The sequence below is a fragment of the Cheilinus undulatus genome, linkage group 14 (assembly GCF_018320785.1).
Source record: "Cheilinus undulatus linkage group 14, ASM1832078v1, whole genome shotgun sequence".
Classification (NCBI taxonomy): Eukaryota; Metazoa; Chordata; class Actinopteri; order Labriformes; family Labridae; genus Cheilinus; species Cheilinus undulatus.
Window position 1 is genome coordinate 35,221,799 of NC_054878.1, and position 21,909 is coordinate 35,243,707.

The following is a 21,909-nucleotide window of genomic DNA, read 5'->3' on the forward strand; positions in this document are numbered from 1 at the left end:
CCCCAGATACATTTAACTTGAGTTTTTTAAACCACGCTTCATTATACTCTAATAACACGCTAAATTGATATCACAGTAGCCAAGAAAAATGATTTACAATTCACTTAAGATGTCAGGACGGAGTGGGATTGTCATAACAGCGGAAGAGAGAAATAAATATAAAGAAAACAGTGTTTTTGTTAAGCCCACAGTGTCATTTTGAAGTAGTTTGGCTTTCTCCTTCTTTCTCAAGAGTAGGAGGAGGTTTTGCACTTATTCGAGGATGCGTTGGTTGCCAGCACCAGGCGTGTTGATTTTTCCTGCGATTCTAAGAAAAAAGCAGGCGCTAATCATGAATGTGAGTCATGATCGAGGAATCCCACAGGAGGCTAAATGTTGAGGAGTTTTCTCTGGAACAAAGTCATTCAATGATTAAATATAGACCAAACTCTTTATTTTACATTGACAAACACGAGAATCCAGCCAAGCCCTTTACAAAGACTTTTACCTTTATTCTTAAGTAGCCGTGAAATTGTAAAAATTAGAGGTTGACTGATAATCAGCCTGGCTAATTATTTAGGCAGCTATTTTGCATTTGGCTGATTATCGGGATCACGTTTCATTTTACCGATAATCGATCAAATCAATTTGCCAAAAAGTGCGCTACCTTGGCACTTCTGCAAGATGTGTCTTCCGCTCTGGCTTTATTTTCACTCTTCAAACTCTCATCATATGTTCTGCATAAAGGCAATCTGATTGGTCAGAGTCACGAGTACCAGCCAATCAACACTTTAGTAAGTACGTTAGTCAGTAAGCCTATTCAATCACTTTCCTGCTGCTACTGTGTTGCTCTGTGCTGACAATTTTTTCATTCATTCCTTTTTTTTTTTGGAGTTTCTGACCTTGAACCGCAACAATTAATAACTTTTTCTTTGTTAAAGCTGAATCAAACACCATAAACTTTGCCTATTTAGCTAAAAAAGCAAACTGCTTGGTTACTGGACAATGTCGTTTTGTTTGCCAGTATTTGAGGTGGGTATTTACAGATTCACTTAAGCAGACACCAGAATTGATACTGACACATAAAAGTACCTCATAACTACAACTCCAATCCTTAAAACACAATCTAAAATTGGGCATACACTGTGTGAAGTTCATCTGATTCAGCCAAGAAAGAAGTCACGCCAACTTTCAGTCAGATCGTGCGTCGTTTGTCATGGTGTGTACACTGGGATACGTCAGCTGACCATGACCAATGGCCTAACCAGCTGCTCCCGACTGGTCGGATGGATTTCTGACATGTTTGATATTTTGGCTGTAGACATTCTCTTAGTGAGAGCAGAATCATGAGCAGAATCCTCAACTTTGGGGTATATATTCCTTTATAAACTTTCAGACAGCAGCTATAATAAAGGAAATAAACAAGCAGGAAATATTCCTACCCATGAACCTACAGCTAACATGGATGGTATTGCTGTTTGTGTGTGTAGGATAGAGAGAGAGAGAGAGAGAGAGAGAGAGAGAGAGACAGAGCAGGAGAAAGAGAGAGAGGGTATGACAAGATACAACTTCAACCTCAGTGTGTGAGACTTTACTAAAGCTCCACTCAGGTCATGCACGACCATTGGAGCATAAGTGTGAGCACATAAATAGTGCATGATGGTCGTGCGTCATAAGTGATTCAGTCGCACAGTATGAGCTGACTCTGTCATAGAGTTGGCTTCAAATCCCACAGTGTATGCTGCGCTTAAAGTTTAAGGAATTAGGATGAACAAAGAAAAAGACTTTAGCTGATTTAGGTCTGCTCATCCTGCCTAAAATGCCACAAATGTATTCATACTTACCAGTCTAATGATGATACCACTTTGGTTATTGGAGAAATATTTGCCAAATTAATCAATGGTGAAAATTAACTTAAGTTAGAGCCCTAGGTTGTCATTTATATCATAAATTAGTCATCCTTAGAGAGCCAATATGCTGAAAATTCATTCATAAAACCACAAATTAAGATATTTTCCTTTGTTAAGGCATCATTATGCATAAAATTTCCATTTCTCCTGATTTCCCCACAGACATGTTTGCTATCTATGAAAATGCCGGGATTTTGGCTTCAACTGAAAATTAAGTTATGTGAGTATGACCAAAATCTCCCTGCACAGCATGTGTTTGTAATGATGTAATATGTAGTCAAGACTACATTTATTCAATTCACCATTGCAGGCAACAGGCTTGTTGATTTATCTCTGACTCTAAGACTTCATAGAAATAAATGTTCAAAAGAAGTTGCCTAAATTTGTTTTTCTATGTTTGTGTTCATTTTGTGATTATAAAATGAAGACCAAACCAGCATCAAAAGCTGCAAAATCTTCACTTACTTACATAACAGTCACAGCCTTATGAAAACAAATAAAGCATCGCTGCACTGTGTCCATTTGAACTTCAAGAAATTCTCAGTATAACTAAAATAGATCCTAGTGTCTTAGAGGAGAAAGAGCCAAGAGAAGTGCCTATGTTCTCACACTGTATAGGCACTGGCAGTGCTGCACATAACAACTTTAAGTTATCACATGAAGGCATCAACCCCCAGATTATTCAGTCTATCTATACCCTTAAGCAAAATTGACAGCATACACAAGGGAGAAACAAGTGTTTTTGTATCAAGAGTGTTGCCAGTGATCATGTGAATTAATTAATATATTATAGAAGGACACTAGGGTTTAAAAATATAAGAAGACTGCATTAACAAGTCATATTTTTGCCTTTTAACTTGCGTCAATGTTTCAGCAACCACTTACCATACAGAGGTATGAATAAAAGCACATTAGGACAAATGCTGTACAATAGATTAAAGCCTATTATTAGAGCAAAAGAGAGATCCTCCAGCAGCAGATTTGTTTGCTATAAGCCGTCATGAAATCCCTGAAATGGCCTGTGTTATTAAGCCCACAGTGTTAAGCTTTACCATCATCAGTAATGATGAAATAAATATGTTCAGGTCAAACAGCGCCAAAACTGAGTTCAAAGAGTAAAAAATGTAGCTGCTGTCTTTTTCCTCTCTGTTTCCTCTGCTGCCTCAATTAAAGTCTCCCCTCCTCCTCCGTCAATCGCTCCTGCTCTCTTTGGACCACTAACCTTGATTCACTGCTCTACTCGACTCTGCCGCGGGCTGGGACATGCATCCACACACAGACACAAAATACAGACACAGATATGTACAGACAGAAAGATTTACAAGCCGGCACACAGCGTGCGCACAACGGCAGATATACACATGTAGCTGACCATGGTAGGAGTAGAAGCGGTTAGTTTGGGGCCTGTGTGAGGGGAAAGTGTGGCTAACCGTAACCACATGTGGCTGACTCTCTCCCTCGATCCATCCAGAGGTATGTAAGAGCTCTGGAGTGGGAGTGTGTTCGTGCGTGTGTGTGGAGGGGGAGGTGTAATAGAGGCAATGCAAGTTTCATGGTTTGACTTTAACCTTCTATTATCCAGGGAGATGTTGTGTTGCTGTTTGTAGCCACTCTTCCACCTATTCACAAGGTTACCGCAATGTAACTACAGTTTTCTACTGGTGGCTGCTGCAGCAGTAGAAGTGATCAGTCAGAGGTTAAGTGGTTTGCTCAAGGGTAAAGTAACAAATTACACGTTAGTGAAGCCAAAGCATACATTAAAACTTCTGTTTATGAGTTAAATAAGACAAAGTCTATTATAGGTTTTCAGAATAATTCAATTTTACATGTTTTTGCCAAGCTATAACAACATTTCTGTCTTCATTTACGTTCAGCATAGCCAGCTGTCAATACCAAATACTAAATGCCATTGCAAAGATAGTATTGCTTCTAAAGTCTACAAAAAGTGATATATATGAGCAGGTTAAAGTAAGTTAAAGATAATTCCCAAGACCAACCAGACCCTCAAAGTTTCTCCATATGTAATCACAACAAGGTGAAAAAAGGATCTCAAACTTTCTAACACTGTGCAAGAAAAATGCTGAAGGTCAGAGTTTGAATAAAGACAATTTTTAACACACAGCACTACTGTTTCCACAAACAGACTGAACAAATGTTCATGAAATCGATCATCTCTGAGCTGCAAGCCTGACGGACCTCGTTAGGCTCAGTTAACACCAAACAAGGAAACATATCCATAACGTCATCAGTTGTTTGCTCCTTTCTCAAAAGCATTCAAAGATTCTGTGGATATTTGCTGCTTTTCCAGTGTGACTGAACCTTCACTGGTGCAGTTGTTTGTATGTGTTTGACTGCACATACATGCTAAAGATATCAGTGGAAAACCCTATCATTGGTGACATGGCATAACCAGGAGAACAATCTGTTTCTTTCTGATGTGAGGGAAAAAAATCAGCCAAAGATGAAGCAAAGCTCCTAAAAAATTTGCAAGTAAACCTAAGTTTTTAAAAGAGTTTAATGTCTGTTTTTAATTTAAGAAGAAATTGAGAGATGTTTTTGCATGAGACCTACTGTTGAAATGCCACACCCATCAGTGATAGTTCAGGTACTGAATAAGGTCGCGTTCTATGGCTGCACAATATACGGCAATGTAACTGTTATCATTAATGCTTTTTGTAATATCTAATAAATATACATTACAAATGTCTGGTTTGAGCGTTCTAAACTCAATGCATTTTTGAAGAACTTTTATATTGCAATTAATTAAATAGCAAAAGAGAAATATACCACAATGTTGACAGATTTAACTGATAAAATGCCATTCAAATGCATAGGATGTACATTTTGCCACCAGGGGGCTCTCAATCAAAACAATAACAAAAGATGACCAGTAGAAGCATGCTGCTAAGCTCTGACCACCTCCACTGTTAACTTCTTGCTTTGAATTGGGGACTCTGTTCAATGGAAACACAGCACTCAATATGGTGAATTTACTAAAAAGTAAACCAACGTTGAGGGAGAAAAGCTGTTTTAAGTTGTCCTTCTGGTTGATGCGTGTTACTTGCTGGTAGTCTGGTCTGGTCTCCATGTCCAGAATGGAGTTCCAGGTCTGCAGGGTGAGCATGGGGGCTTGAACTCACAAGCAATGGCAGAGAATAATAACAGTCTACCACAAGTAAGCAGCACAAAACACGACTGAGATACAGCAACATAAGAGCAGCTTCTAGTAGCAGTTCCCACCTCATAGCAACTAAACAAGCCATGTCTGTTAAGGTGGCTGGATCATGAAAGGCCCTGTTACAATTATTTTAATTAGCGCTTCTCTGGCTTAAAAAATGCTTGGACACATTTGACATTATGTAAGAACTCAGTTAGAAATATATAGGAGTAGCCGTTTTAATAAGTATGGACATTTCAGTAACAAAAAAATTCAATAAATTGTATCTTTAAGTTGATGTATTTGGTTTAAGTTTAGCGTTTACAGTGTTACAGTTTTGATTCAGGGTGCTGCCCTTTGAATAAATCTATAAAAATGAGGAAGGAAAGCAAAAGGGATGGGAATTGATAAGATTTTATTGATATCAATGCCTTCATGATTCTTCTTATCAATTCAATTCTTTATCTATTCCTTCTTGCAAATTCCTTTTTTTCAAAAACATAAAATAAAATAGGTTTTTCGCTGTCAACAACTCAAATTTTATTGAATCTCTTAACACAGAACAAGATGTATGCCACTTTTAGTAAGAGTCAAAAACAAGCACACTTCATTTACTGGCCACAATAAACAATTTTGATAACTAAACATGTCAAAGATCCAGGGTTTTGGAGGAGAACATGCTAGAATAAACAAAAATCCTCTTAAGTTGGAAATGTCTCAGTTAAAACGAACTACTCAATGGATCTTCAATCTCTGAACTTGAATTAGAATACAATAGTACTGCTCAATTTCTTAAAAAGATTAAAACCTTGAAAAAATATAAAACTAGTGACTGGCTCTAAGATCTCAGGGCGTTTAAAAATAAATTGAAATTTTATGCAAAAAGATGCATGCCTTGCATGAAATCACTGTTCAACACATGTTGCATGTTGCTCTTTTTGCAACATTTTGAGAAATGACGCCACACGAAAATGAAAATGACACAACACGCAAGACAGTGTTTTCCAAGGCATTGATAAGGCAGTTGTTAGGATTAAATATTAATTAAGTTGATGGATCTAACCAATTGAGACTGGTTCTCAACTTGGACTGGTTTTTGATTCCCATCCCTAGAAATGAAGAATCAGTGAAGGGAAAAAAGGAAACTTGTTGATTTGATTGTATAAGCTGTTGAAAGAGAAACTAAGTTGAAAGAAAAAGCTCCATTTGGTACTTCTATGTACATTTCCTTAAACAAGGTACGACATAATGTAATTTACAGACTGTCATTGATTTATCTGGAAAACATGAACACACCACTAACTATTAACTTATTGTTTTTCCATTCAGGCTCGGCACAAAGACAGAGGCTGCAGTAGTCGTGTTTCAAACCTGTACTTAACTTCTTAAAGCTCACTTTGTAGTGAGGGACTAACCCTGCGAGACAGAGCGACGCTGTGTGTTAAGGTAGCATCGTCTGTGTGTGAGGCTGAGTGTAAGAGACAGTTTGTGTCATGGGGAGGTAGAGCTGTATCTGCTAACCGTTACTCCGACAAGACAGCTCGCTTTGCTCACACACACACACACACACACACACACACAACACACAAACACAAAGCACACGCAAACACATGAGAGGCACACACATGAGAGGCACACACAGACACTTTATTTACCTTTGGCCCGATATAGACACAGTGACAGTTAACCAAGCCACTTAATACAAAGAGACAGTCTCTCCTACAAAGGTTTATATTCAGAGGGGGGCTGTAGTGAGTGTATGTGCGAGTGAGTCAGAGTAAATCTGTGACAGAGTGAAAACAGAGCGACAAAACACTAACAAAAGCATTCCAGAAAGTGGGTGAGAGAGATAGCAAGACACGGGAGAGCGGGAGAGAGACCTTCACGTGATGCAGGAGGGAGTGAGGTGGAGAAGAAGGGGTGAGGATGTTTTGCGCAAGCATGACACCGAGGAGGAGAGTTTGTTCTTGAGATTTTGAGTCTTCTGATAAAAACACACAAAAACAGCAATTGTGGCAGCTATGAAAACTGACATCAAGTGGTAATAAATCAAACAACTTGTTTTTGACAGAAGAAGAAAGTTTGGAAGAACATTTTCTGGCTCTAGCTTCTGGGTTGTGAGGATTCTCTGCTATTATCTGTTGCTTTTTTAAGTGAAAATTCTTTCAATTCTTAGGCTGGTTGTGCAAGACAAGGAATAAAGGACATCTGCCCCTTATTTTTGACAGTTGAAGCTTTAGGAGGAATCCGAACATCAGATGAATTGACACTAGGATTCAAAACAGTGTTTAAAAATATTTTGCAGAAAACTAGAAGAACAGAGTGTTGATAATCCAGAAGTTCAGTAACCTGGCACGTCAGATGGATTTGTTTCACACATCCATCTGGGAAAGCTTCAATAGGAGACATCTGAGAAAAGGCAGAGGCTTTGAAAAAAACTCAGAGTGTGATTGGGTAAACGTTCTGTTTGTTACATCTCTACGGGCCAATCACAGCAACAAAACACATGACATCGCTGCTATCCAGCTGCGCGTGCACAGCTACTGAGGAATAACGCGAAACATGGCGACTATAGACATGTAAGTACTCAACTTTTGTCATTTTTGAAAAGAAAACAACTCACTGCTGTTCTTTGTTCTTCTTTTATGAAGAAATGTTGTCAAGTTCTGATAAAACTGGCGCTTTAGCAGCATCCACGCTAATCTCTTCCTCCATAACTGCACCAGCTCTTGCTGCTGCTTGTTTATGTCATGACTCTGCTGCGCCTGAAAGTACTGCCCCTCGTCGCTGATTGGTCCTGTCACTTTCTAACCGGGCCCAAACGGTTCAGATGGGAGCTTTGCAAGATGGATTCACCAGTGAAAAACAAGGAAATGGGCGCATCCATCTGCTTTGCAAGGTTAGAAGTTCAGGGAATTTTAAGGAAGTTAATTGCTTTTACCTCAATGTAAATCACTACAAAAACAACTACCATTGGTTATTGTGGACTGGTTATTTAAACATCAGGTTAAATGATGCAAGATGTTGAGCTGTTGGAAGTGCAGAATCACTGAAAGCTGCTTTAGGAGTAAGGATATTCAAATCTTTGATAGATTTCAATACCACATGTTCGATTGATCAAATCAAACTGAAACTTTAAAAAACATGTTTCATTTAACTGTTGCATGATAGCACACTTTAAAAGAAATTAAAATTCATAAGGAGGATCCCTTTATTTTGAGGGGAAAAAAATCCACATTTTTGAGATTATCAAAGTCATAAATTTATGGGAAACCAAACTCACAATGTTTGAGTTTAAGATAGAAGTCTTAAAATACTGAAGTTTAAAAACTCATGGGGTGCAGTTGGCCTTGCAGTTAGGTTGTGCCCCATGAATGTGGGCGGCCAGGGTTCAACTCTGGCCTGTGGCTCCTTTCTAGCATGTCTCTCCCCCACTCTCTCGTCCCTGTTTCCAACTCTATACACTGCCCTCCTTCAAAAATAAAGGCAAAAAAAGCCCCCCAAAATACAAATCTTAAAAAAAATGAGAAGGAAAAAGTCACTGGTTTATCTCAGTTGGTAGAGAAGGCGCACCTGCAGAGGCTAAAGAGGGTCCTGACTTTGTCTGATACATGTCTTCCCTGCGCTTTTATTATCATTAGCATCCAGACGTGAAAAATACGTGGCTATAAACTAGGGCTACTCTAGAGAAAATGACACAATAAAGACATCTGATCCAACAACTGTTATCTGTAATTTATGAATTTATAATGTAGTCAATTTATGACTTTATAGAAATGATCATTTTAAGTATATAGTCAAAAGTTAAGCTTTTAAAACATGCAGTTTTTAGTTTTTTTGAAATAAATTTATGACTTAATGAATTCAAAACTTCAAGTGTTTGTCTCTTGTTCTTCTCTTTTATTTCTAAGAGTGGTCCTAATACACCTTTGTGTTCAGGTGAAGGCTGTTCCAGTCAAAAGCTGTATATGAACTCCTGCATAAATGGCTGACTAATTGGCACAAAAATCACTGGACATTTCAGACCTTCATTGAACATTTTCCCAATTAAGAAAATGTGCATGAGTTTACTTGCAATTTCCATTACATGAAAACAATAAATTATCCAATACTGAGTGCCTAGGACTACTAATTTTGTTGCTGTGGTATCAAAACAGGAATCAATACTTTTGGGTTTTGAATGAATTGAACTGAAGTGTAAAAATCTGGTATAATAACCTTATTTAGAGGGTGTTTGCTTTTAAGAGTAATAAAAGGACAGGGTGTTATGTTCCCCTACTTTGGGTCATTGCAGATGCATCTGGCATTTTTAGTAATAATAAGTTCATACTTAGGCATGCCTATCAGTTACTTTTTCCCTAGGTTGGATGTTGATGTTTGTGTAGCTGATATCAGGTTAAACTGCTTTACATAAAAACACACACACACACACATATATATATATATATACATATATATATATATATATATATATATATATACATATATATATAGATAGATAGATAGATAGATAGATAGATAGATAGATAGATATAGTTTGTTGTTCTATGACTATGCTTAAGTAAGATAAAGTGCTCTCAAAAGTACTGCAAGTTTTTGTTTTTATGTTTCTCCTGTGGGAAGCTCCAATTGCTATTTCCACCTTAAGCAGACTCCACACACTTTATCCATGTAATTCAACACCATTTAGTCTGGATTTGAGCACACAAAATCCCACCCTTGATCTTGTTTTGGGTCTTTGGAGGGGAGAAACACATAAACAGGGGGAAAAGGGAGGGAAGGAGGTTGGATAAAGAGGGGGAGAGAAGGGGCATTAGAGGGGGGAAGAATGGGAGAAGGGGGGTAAGGGGGTGGAATAAGGAGTACAGGAGGATGGGGGAGGGTTTGATAAACATGGAGTTGCTTTGTTGGGTTAGTGGGCCATAAATTCCAAAGAAAAGGGAGGGAAAAGGAGGAGAAATGGGAAATGAAGGTAAATGAGCGTTAGAGGAGGGTGGAGGGGAGTAAAGGGAGTCATAATTGGAAATGTAGAGGAGGTAGAGGAGAGGACAGGAGAGGAGAGTTTGTTTGACAAAACTGACTGATTTTGTTCGACTCCAGCAGACACAGCGGAGTCTGCTTAGTGTCAACAACACAGAGTAGCGTGTGTTCCTCTAAGTGTGTGAGTATCATGAAAAAATCAAATACCTTCACATTGAGAATCTCACGGCTACCTGCCAACAAAAACCTCACATGTCCTATTTTGGTGTTTTTCTTGGTTCACAGCATGTTGCTCTGCAGCTGCGTCTGTTGGGATTTTTTTCTGCTTCTTATCACTTGTAGGGGAAAGGACTCACTTTTTGCACCATTTACTGACTTTGTAGTCTCTGTTATCTGGTGGAAGAACTCTTGCTCAGTGTTTCCCACAAGGATTTATTCTGTGCCACTCACTTAAAAACAGAGAGGCCTTGGGGAAATGCGGCCTCAGTAGGTGTCCACGCCCTAAAATCTATTGAAACCCTGAAAAAACTATTGTTAAGTTCCATGAATGCGAGGAAATAAATCTGAGTAGCTCAATGTTTGAAGGTTTAAAGTTACATGCAGCCCTGAGTGGCCCCTTTCTCAGTTAAGCTGCTGGTGGTGCTGCATATTTAAATTCTGATGTAAGCTAGTACGGTAATGTTTACACATTTGTGACCTCATTTTAATTCCCAAGAAACATGCTTTTCAGATTTAATCGCCCAGTCAAAACTAGTACAGCACCCCTTTAATTCTGTGCAGCTTTCTTAATGTTTAAATGTAAAAGAAATGTTCATAGTTTAGGTCTTTTAGGCAGGATTTCTTCTCTAATTTCTGTAAACATTGTGGATTTTCGCCAATATCTGATATGTCAATATTTCCTCACTCATTTTAGCCAATACCGGTATACACACCCTTTTTGCCTCTTATGCAAAGAGAGGCTGGGTCAAGCAGAGCTGAGACAGGAGACAGGAAGTAGACAGTCTGGTAGTGGTTTTATATTTAGGGCTTCATTCAAAATGTTCAAGGCTCCAGAGGGGCTTTTTTGAGTGTTTGGTGCCCTCGGCACGCTCCTATACCTGATGGAGCATTTGTATATTTTGCCAATATTCAAGGCTGATAGGATTTCTACAGCTGATATGCACGGCTGATATACTATTTGTAAATATCAGCAGAAATGTTCATATCTGCCAATATGGATATCATGCTGATAATATCTTGAATTATATAATGAAAAAAATGTGTAAAGAAACGTATCATTTACCAGAGCCAATAATGTTTCCTTCGCCAGAACAATCATTTAGAACCAGAGCAATGACAAAGTAGAGAAGCAAACTGTTAAATTTAAGAAGCAGGAAGCAGAAAAAAATGGGGCATTTTGCTTTAAAACGAGTGAAACGAATTAACGATACATCACCAACTATTAGGTCTTTCATTTTCTTTTAAAGGACCTATCAATTTGGGGATTTTTATTGCAGTTCCTTAAGCTACAAACATGATTTTTCTCCAGAGTTTATCCAAAACAACAGCAAAGAAAATAAGAAAATTAATAAATTAATAAAGCTGGGAATAAAGAATTTGAGGAATTTTGCTTGAAAAAGAATAGAACCTATCAATCATTGACTACTGGCTATTTGGATTTATTTTCCTTTGGTTGATTGATAAATCTTTATTGCAGTTCTCAAATGTAACTATTTGTTCTCCTATTTTTTGGACAGAACTAAAGTTCACCCAATGAACTTTAGCCACCCAATGTCAGCATGAGCACATGACTGTACTTTGATTCTCTGAGGGTTTTTTTAGTGTTACTGAGTTGTTCCATTAAACAAATATCTCCAAAATTTCTGTTTCAATGTCACACTTCCTTACATGTTCCATCTACAGTGTGAAACCCAGAGATTTTCAACATAGATCATTAAGACTCCAAACATAAATGTATTAACACATAATGTGCTACCTACCTCTTGGTTACCGTTTTTACTCATTATTAAAGCTTTGCCTAAAGAAATGTTAAGTAAGAATGGTTACTTTAATAATTTTTGTTCTCCTTTCTGAGGCTCAATCCCAACACACCCCTTACCACTACCACTAAGGCCCCGTTCACACGGAAATGAAAACGCTATACTGCCGTTTCGTTTTGGAAACGTTTTCTGTAAAGACGGGATTGTTTTAGGAAATATCCATGTAAACAAGGAAACACTGAAACGACTGAAAACGCTGTAGTACATATGCCAAGCCTATATGTGGCGCTGTAACGCTGCCACGGAAATGCACCAGAGTAGAAGAAGAATATCACAGATAACTAACACAAACTTCCATTTAGTTGCCCTTCTGGTTGTTCTCCGCGTTGGATTTAAGAACATATGGTGTATGCGTTTCACAGTGGTGGTAAAGGAGCATTGGATTTTTCTGTAAAAGCCACAACAAGCTCTGTAGCTTCTGCAACACGAACACAACCGTGTAGTCCGCTATTATTGTTTGGGCCTAACCCGCGCAGGCACCTTAAGGGCGCTACGCTGTGTGTGACATAATCGTTTCAAGAAAGATGCGGATAACAGTCCACACGGAGATGAAACGGTATTCGTTTATGGATTTATGCACTCTGGGACCCGGTTTCAAAAAGTATCATTTACAGTCACCCAAAATGCCGTTTTCATGTGGATGAAACACCGATCCGACAAAAACTTTTGCGAATACACCTGAATTTGTTTCCGTGTGGACGGGGCCTAAGCCTTAACCCTACACATGCACATTAAAATCTAAGAGTGCCAGGGCTACATGACCTTTAACATGAGTGAAGTGTTACAGGAAATCTTTCAAAATGTCTTGCAAATCATCAGCGAATGCCTGCCTAGAAGATGCTGCAAGTTTAAGTAGGTTCTATGTAAATAAGATTTAAAATTTAAAAGAACAATCGATTAATCTTACTTTTTCCCCATGCATTATGGTTCTCTTGATTAAAACAAAACCGCTTGTAGCACGATGTCTACTATTGTCATTGCATTTGATTACATAAATGCTGTTGACAAATATGGATGATGTTTCAAGAACTTGCCCCTCTTAAGGCTGTTTCAAGACAGAATGAGGCACTTGAAATCAAAGGGTAGAGGTGAATTTAGAAATGGGACTGAGCCCTGTCCTCTAGAAAAAGGTAAAATCTACTGCAACATTTCATTTGTTCTTCTTCTTCACTTTGATTTCTTAGTCATTATGATAATTTCAAAGCTGTTGTTTGGAGGTAAACTAGTTACATAATGTTGCTCTATCATGTCTAACAAGCTGCATGCAGAGCAGACAGTGTCTCAGTGGGACCAACCAGAGATGTGACAGACAGATGTTCAACATTTAAATGTCTGTCTGCAGACTCCCACACACAGCCTGTCTGTTAGAGTGATTGACTGAAGGTGTTCAACACGTGCGCGCCATGCTGTCAGACTGACCGTGTGTCTGCAGTCATGTACAAACACACACAACAGGATGACAGACAGACAAAAGAGCGATTACGACGGAGGACAGATTGATAAAAAAAAATGCGTAACATCAATTAGAGGAAAAAGATAACTCTGCTGGAAGATTTAAATCTCTGCTTACACAGAGCAGTAATGTGAAGATAGATGGTCGGGGGATGGAGATGATAATCTTAATGGACCGGTCATCTGTCTGTGAGGCCCGATTCAAACACACACTGAAAAGGGGTTTATATCTCGAAAGCTTTCTGCTGCTTTCTACTGAAATCAGCTTAAAGAGCAGAGGATAGTTATTAGAAAGGACTGTAAGAAGTGTAAAAATAGTGCCCTTTTTGCTATCAGGGTATACATACTGTGGCTCTAAGTCCTCTGGGGTTTAACACGAGGCTACACACAGAGATCAGGATGAGACTCGCTATGCTATACTGCACAGGGATTGCTTATGGCTACTTTTGTGTGTGTGTGTGTGGTGAAGCTTTATGACAGATGTCTTCTTAACTGGACTAATGGAAAACACTTCAGCCACTGCCCATAGCTACACACACAAACACACACATAGGGCAGCCCTTTGGCCATGTCTATAAACCTTATTGCACCTGAAGGCTGACATCAAGAGGCTCTGTCTCAGTGTTGTTGTCAAGTTTACTCAGACTAAAGCAAAGTGAAAGTAAAGTCTTTTATGGACTTTTTCCACCTTAGATAAATTCCAATGTTACCTGTCACTTAAAAGACACGTCCTTATCTTAATTTATCTCAAGTGTCTCTTAAAGAGCTTTGAATGGACTAAAATAGCCAGAGCAAGGACACTAAAAGGCACATGCCCCTGAAAAGTCAGACTTCTGATTCCAATTGAAGCTCTCTCTTGAAAAACATCCTTTGGACAGTTAGGAAAGATTACTGTGTGATCATGTGGTTCACTTCTCAGGACAGATTTGAAGTGACAATGCTGGTTTTAGCAATAAGAATTCCCATGTATTTTTATCCTCAGTGGTTTGGCTAGACCCCCAAACATTTGCTAAACATGCAAGACAATGGTAGGGTTTGTCACAGCAGAGGAAGACAAACAGGAGATTTACTATAAGGTTTGGGCCTCATGCCGACACTTGATCTGGTTTAGGATGAGCTTTTTACAGAGGTTCTTGAGTGTATCCTTCAAAACAGCAGGGGATGTCATCATTTTGATCATTAGAGCCAATTTGCTCTGATTACAGAGGGGTTTCACATGCCTGTTTTTGCTGAGAAAGACTTGCCTGTGGTACAAGACAGCCTTCTACCTCAAACAACAGAAAAAAAGTCAACATAAATGTTATATTGGACAGTATGTAGTGATGTTTTCAGCATGCACAATAATCCAGTGGTGAGGTTAATGTGTTTTTGTGTCATTTTTTACTGTCAAAGTAAAATTTCTCTGTGACGTTGAGATGAGCAGATGTGCTGACGTTAAGCTGACGCACCACTGGGAGGCAACTAGTGAGATATTCGTGCACATGATGAAGCTGCTTCATAATCTTTTCTGCTCACCAGCATGTTTATTTCAGCTCTTCTGTTGATATAGTGAACTTGTTCAGCTACACAAATGATTGATGTAAAAGCAGTCAATATAGTGTCAGACTATCAGCTCTTCTGTCATCTTGGATTTCTAGAGCCTCTTTTTTACGTCATGTCTTGCCTGTTGAGACAACCCTACCTCACGTCTAGCAGGGATAACTTCCCACTGTGAGGGGAGCAAAATCAATAAGATTATAGGGCAAGTTGTCCAGGAATTTTCACAATTTTCAATGAAGAAAGTGATTATTGGTAACATGATACTGAGAATGTGATAGGCTCATATATTTCTCAAAATATTTTCAATAAGGGACCACATGGAGTTTTCTATGACCTAAGCATGCATTACAAAGACGGATAACTGGCCCCAGTCATGTTTCTATAATTGTAGAAAGACCAATACTTCTTGATTGTGATTAAAATGCAATCAATTATGTGGCTCTAGCTGTGAGCTGTTAAAAACATTGAAAATAAAGCGCCTAGCAGGAATAGAAATTATTCATTTTGATTGATCCTATAACCATTAAGACTCCTTAGAAATCCAAGGCTGACTCAAGATAACTATGGACACTTTTCTATTACTAAGTGGAAAGATGATATGAGTAAAACGCTGAACGGTCTGTAATTTCATCTGTAATATCTATTCTATATTTCTGGGGAAATGATAACCAAAGCCTAAATTTTCTTTTCTTACAACTTTAAATGTGAACACATGATGATGATGTTTTATATTTTCCTTCACTTGATATTCATTTTAAAAGCCAGATTTTAACGCATCATAACTTAACCTTATGTCATCTGACTTTCTCCATCCCTAGTCCCAGTAAATTAAAAGTAAAAGCAGCGCTTCCCACCCACACTTTGGCATACTTTGGTTGGTCACCCAGTCATATTAAAGGTTCCTCAAGTACATCAACCAAGCATTTCTCTTTTAAATTGAAGAGTCACCATCTGCACACATGAGAATCATCCATTAGTACTTCCCTCCTGTAAATGCACATTAAAAAATCAAGCTTCACATACTGTTCCACATTTTTCTGCAGCTTCTTGTTGCCGATATCATCTTGTAGCACTCAAGAGTAATGGTTGCAATACACTACCTCAGCATCAATATGCTTTCACACACACAGCTCACCAGCTATCAAAAGGCAGGAGGTATTCTGTGAGTGCCTTCTACAACGTACTGCTGATGAATACTGTCAAAAGAGCAGAAACAAAAGAAGCTGAGCAGGATGGCCACCTACACCACCTAAGTGCAGAATCATTCTATGGGAAACACTGAAAGTTAGATACAAAGTTGGTCCACCAACTATCAAATTGCTTTGAATTGACAAATTGTAATTATTCTAACTCTGAAAGATGTTTTAGTTACAGACACATCCTTTCTCAGGGACTGAGCTAAGTGTTGTTTAATGAGATCTGTAGAGGCTGAGGTCAAATCTGCCAAAACTATTTTAAAGAACATGCCCTGCTATAATATGAGCTGACAGTTTATCCGCCCTGTTGGGCCTTCATTAGTTCTCTATTATTTTTGTATTGAATAATGTGGTTTATGGAGCACAATCATGTGTTTGAGTCCCATAAGGCAAAGAAAAAAATCAAGCATTATAGTGATTAGGACCATGTGTAAAATCAACAAAGGATTTTTGTAAATAATAATACAAATATCATTTTCACTTTGATTTGTCACATAAAAGCAAAGCTTTGTGGGATACCAAACTCGACAGTTACATGTCTCTGTGAGTCTCAGTGCAGTGTGCAGTGCTGAGAATGTCTGTTTTTCTAACGTGTCACTTTCTCAAAAAAAAAACCCCACCACTCCCTTATTAACAACCGTCTGCTGTGAGTGTTTGTGTGTGAAAGAGAGACAGACGGAGGGTGGGGAGGAGAGTTAGAGCATAGGTGTGAGACAGAGGGAGAGGATGCAAGGTAGCTGAAGTGGACAGTTATGAAAAGAGAAGAAGAAGAGGTGTATTCAGGGACTGCAGGAACAAAGTTACTCAGAAAATCCTTCATTAAAAACCTGGCTCAACTAAACAAACAACACCTGGAAACTTCAAACCTGCCGACAGCTGTCTAAGTACACCACGGCAGACAGACAAAGAAGGCGGGAGAGAGACTCACACAGACAAACAAATGGTAACTAGATTGACTTACAGCCAGGCTGACAGAGTCACAAATACCAATTCTAATTCAAATTCATTCTGATTTGGATGACTTTAATTATCCCCAGGCAATTCGGTTTCACAGCCGGCTGAGTCTTATTACAAGAAATCAAGATAAACTAAAAGAAAACAAACACAGTCGCAGCAGTATTCAGACAATTATGTTAGCATGCCTGTAACAACGGGCCAGCAGACGCACATGTCGTGAAACGAGAAGCTAAATCCAAAAACATTACAAAATAACACAACAGAAATATATTAATAAATAAAATTGATAAATAAATCAATCTTAGAGGCTACCTAGGAGTATAGGAACCGGCAGCAGACTAGTAACACAGCAAGTTCAGCAATTCAGTACAATAATACTAGAAATTTTCAACAGCAAAACAGATGCAGACAAGATTTTAAGGTTTTACTGAGTTAAAATTTTGTAACAAGGTTCAAGTAGGCTAGTTCACGACCCTGCTCATTTTATCATATGTATCTTTTATAGCTGTACGAAAAAACATTGATACATTGTGGTCCCCGGTTACAGCAATTTATGATGCTGTATCAATACTAAAAGGTAAGATTTTGGCTTTTTATAGAAATATATGTAAGGTTCACATCTTTCCCTGCTAATATGTACAGTCAATGCCTTTTCAGATGCACCAAAAGCAACACCATGATCTCCATTGTTGGGGGAATACCAAGGATGCAAAAAAAAAAAAATGCAGATCTCATTGCTTTGACTGCAAATGACAGTACTTTATAAGACAGATTTGTACACAGATGATGCAGTGTTGTATCCGTGTGAGATTTCTCATAACAGCAAAACAAAAACACCCAGAATCATTCGACCCAAATGTGATGGTTAGCAAAGAATGTTAGCTAGATGAAGATTAGATAACTGTGTATGATCAATTACATAACTATACCTGTTGTCTAAACTTTAAAAACAGATCTTCCAGTGAGTAATGGGTGAAGACAATGGGTTAATGATGACAACACAAAACCCTATGCCATGACAGGTGATGGTGACTGTAATAGAAGCTCAGCTCTAGGCTGACCACTTGTAACTCACCCTTCTCAGCACGTCCCATATGAGCTGCATGCGACGGAAGAAAAGCAGAGAAGAAGAATCAGATTAGACTGCATGCAAAGGAGTAAAAGTCACAATTAGAAGAGAGAAGTAGAATTCTTTAAGCAATACTGATCAAGAGAGGAAACATGCTCTGTCTGTGAGGCAGCAGTCAATAACAGGCCCAAAATTTTATCTGGGGATGACAACCCAGATCCAAGTACACAAAAGAAATGGACAGATTCCTCTTTTTGACCAACAGCTCAAAAACCAAAAAGCAAGGATATAACATACTTAACCACATTTACACGACTTTACATAGCAAGAAGACACAGGACATTAAAAATGTTTTATATTAAAAGCCAGCACAATCTCATTCATTTTATGTCTTGATCTGATCATAAAAATGAATAAAGCTTTTCCATCACTTTGTTTTGAGCTCAGTTATCTTTTCTTGAAGCTTAAGAAGTCAACATCAAAACCAGAGAAACGCCATCTAATCAGCAAATACATGACTAAAATATCACAAACAATGCTCTGGGGGTCACAGGTCAGATCGCCTGGTTAACACTGGTTTCTGCAGCTGAGAGAGGCACTGTGTGCAATCTAGTGTTATTATAAAGGCTCACTGAATTGCCATCCGATAGGTATCAAGCACATCAGCACTTTGAATCAAATAGAACTGAAATCCAGCACTTTTGATTGTCTACTTGGAAACAACTTTGCAAGTCTGTCTGCTGCTGCTGCTCTTATTGTTGCTGCCCAGTCATCCATCGAAACAGAAATTCCCCAAACTTTGTTCTGAGTTCTTTCAGTTAAAACTATAGATTAGTGTTCAAACCTGTGTTGAACTCTTTTTGAAACCAGAAAATTAAAGCCAGTTAGCTAACTTACATTAACTTTTAGATTGGTGGTATTGTTTACATTTATTATGTTTCTATGACAACCTCTACAACAGGACTCAGTCAGGGCACAGTCCACCCTGGTTCAAATTCAACCTGTGGCACTTTCCCACATGTCCTTCCCCAGCTTTCTCAACCCTGTTTCCAATTCTGTCCATTGTCCTCTGCTATCAATAAAGGCATGAAGAGCCCAAAAATAAATCTTAAAAAAAAAAATAACTCAGTCCAGATTAGTTTAACAGGCATGTTTGTGGCTGTGATGATGTGGACAATTGTGGACTTGGTATATCAACCCTTCATAACTTTCTGCCATTATTTTTCCTAGCACTACTAGGGATGGTCCAAGGTAAATCATTTCACATCCAGTCAAACATTCTGTGTAACTGCAGGAAGCCGACTAGTCTAAAGTCAGAAAACACCCAGGAAACGTGACTCCTTTGCTAATGTTAAGTCTTCATGAGGTGTTCAAATGTATCTTTGAGAGGCCCTGTTTCTGACCCTGTTCTCCTCTGTAAATAAATATGCATCTTTAAAAACTGTAATTTTGAGAAAAAAATGTGCAGCCTGAAGAGAAACTTAAATATGTAGAGCAGGACCCCGTTTGTTTATTAGACGATTTGCATGAACTGTCATGAATAAATAATCACATTATGTGATATTTACTGTAGTATACTTGTTGCATTTTCTTTGGGAGGTTTATGTACTGCTCTACTGAACCAATTAAGTAATGGCGTGTTGTTGAGGAAACGAGAATTACTGTTAAGTGGACTAATTTGACTGACCAAGCAATAAACTGGCTGCAACATCAAAACATAAAATTTCATAGGCATCACTGGTATTTGCAGATCTAAGTCATAGGTGATCAGTGATCGGTATCAGCTGCAACAAACCAGATCTGAGCATCCCTCATGAAAGCCTATGCAGCTGGTTTACAAAGTTGGACTCCCATTAAGACCTTGCATTACAAAAACCAGTTTAAATGTTCACTCTCAACTCAGCAGCAGTGACCAAATGAGCCCACACCATTTTTTCAAAGCGGTTGCATAACCATCAATGTATTGCTGCTCCATCATAACAAATTTTTAAACTTTACCATGACACGAGGACAAATCTAACAATATCCCTACCTGTCTCAATACCAAGGCAGCAACAATGCAATGCCTTGGTACCCCAAAATTGCACAATTTCTTGTTTGTCAGGACCAAAAAATGAAGACAACACCTGCACACTTGTTGAATTGCACAAATACGTTGCCAACAGCTGACTCCATGCAACTTCTGGTTGAAAATATAACTCTTGATACTATTGATTACTGTATCAAAACACAAAGCTTAATTAATATATCAAATTATAAAGAGTTTTGACAAGTTAGGAATGCACCATCTCAGATTTTACACACAGATTAACACTAAAAGAAGTTAGGACAATCTGTTGGGTTGCACATGTTCTTAAACCCAAATTCTTTGTTCAACAGATGCCTGATCTCAACCTTTCCCCTCTGCTTCACCTCACCTCATGGTAACCCTAAAAATAATCATTTTCCCAAAACTGTCGTCACCTGTCGCCACTCGTGCCGACCTCCCCCTCCCTTACACACACACCAGACAGTCTCCGTTACACATTTCACCATCATCGCGCACTAGACAACACAACTGGTATTGAAGCTGCACACATCTGTGTCTGTGAGAGGGTGAGGGAAGGAGTGTGTGTGAACTGTAATGTAATTAATCAGCTGAGAGTGTTGATTACTTAATCTGTCATTAGCCAACCGTGTGAGTGCATGTGTGAGCGTGTGTGTGTGTGTGAGAGGCAGCGGGGTGTTTCAAGGCCCCCTTGTACCGACAGCTGTGACCAGAGCCAAACGGGGCCGAGCTGAGATTGATGATACTGGACTAATAACCATCATTCATCAGGGATGTGATATTTCAGGGATCCGGGATTTGTTTTGGATGTGCCATCTACCTTCATTTCCAACGGGATTTTAACACTTTCATGGATCACTTCCTGCTTTGCTGAATGATAATTCAAACCCCCTATCATGTTCCTATATCTAAAGGTTAATCCAGGCCTGACTTAAACATTCAGTGTGCTTCTTTCTGCTTGTTTTCTTTTGCAGAAACAGACCAAGTGGAAAAAAACACCTGGAACTAATAAAGGAAGTTTCAATTACAGTCTGACAGTTTGCTTGAGGTAAAAATCTTGTGGTATCACAAGAGACTTTAGCAAATTAAGTCTACTCTTATCAGGTAAACATTAGTCTCTGTTTCTACCATTTTAAACAAAGCATCAATGTCCATATAAACTTTCTCAGAAGAGGTTTATTCAGACTGTTTGTCCGCTGAATGACAGAGGAAATGTGCTTCAAATAAGACAAAGTCTACTGTTAAATAACAAATGCAATCAAGGCTGCTGCAGCTAGCAACCAACTAGTCCTCTGATTGGCATTAAGGATGACTGCCAACTCTTTCTGAGTCTTGGTTAATAGATTTATCATTAAGACACTCATATGGCACTGATACTTGCTTCCTACTTTTCCCAAAGACCACTTGTGGTAAAAAAAAAAAAAAAAATGACCAAGACCATTAGAAGGAGAAACACCTGTTAATTAAGTCAAAGTCTAAGCTTAATCAGCATATAAAGTGATTCCATACAGGATATTTCAACCATCTTGGTTTGATTAATGGGCGGATCAGACTACAGGATGTTTTTTTTGTCTTTTGCGATAA

General features: G+C 38.5%; 1 protein-coding gene across 15 annotated transcripts in view; it reads right to left on the bottom strand.

The window, feature by feature from the left end:
* The window catches only part of ptprk (protein tyrosine phosphatase receptor type K), a 168,134-nt gene that overhangs the window by 140,854 nt on the left and 5,371 nt on the right, over positions 1 to 21,909 (bottom strand). For 13 of the 15 annotated variants that reach the window (XM_041804639.1, XM_041804635.1, XM_041804633.1 and 10 more), the window contains exon 2: positions 18,285 to 18,308. The exons of the other annotated variants lie outside the window; for them this stretch is intronic. In XM_041804639.1, the coding sequence (XP_041660573.1) occupies positions 18,285 to 18,308 (24 nt within the window). The remainder of the gene's footprint in view (positions 1 to 18,284; positions 18,309 to 21,909) is intronic. 15 annotated transcript variants of the gene reach the window in all.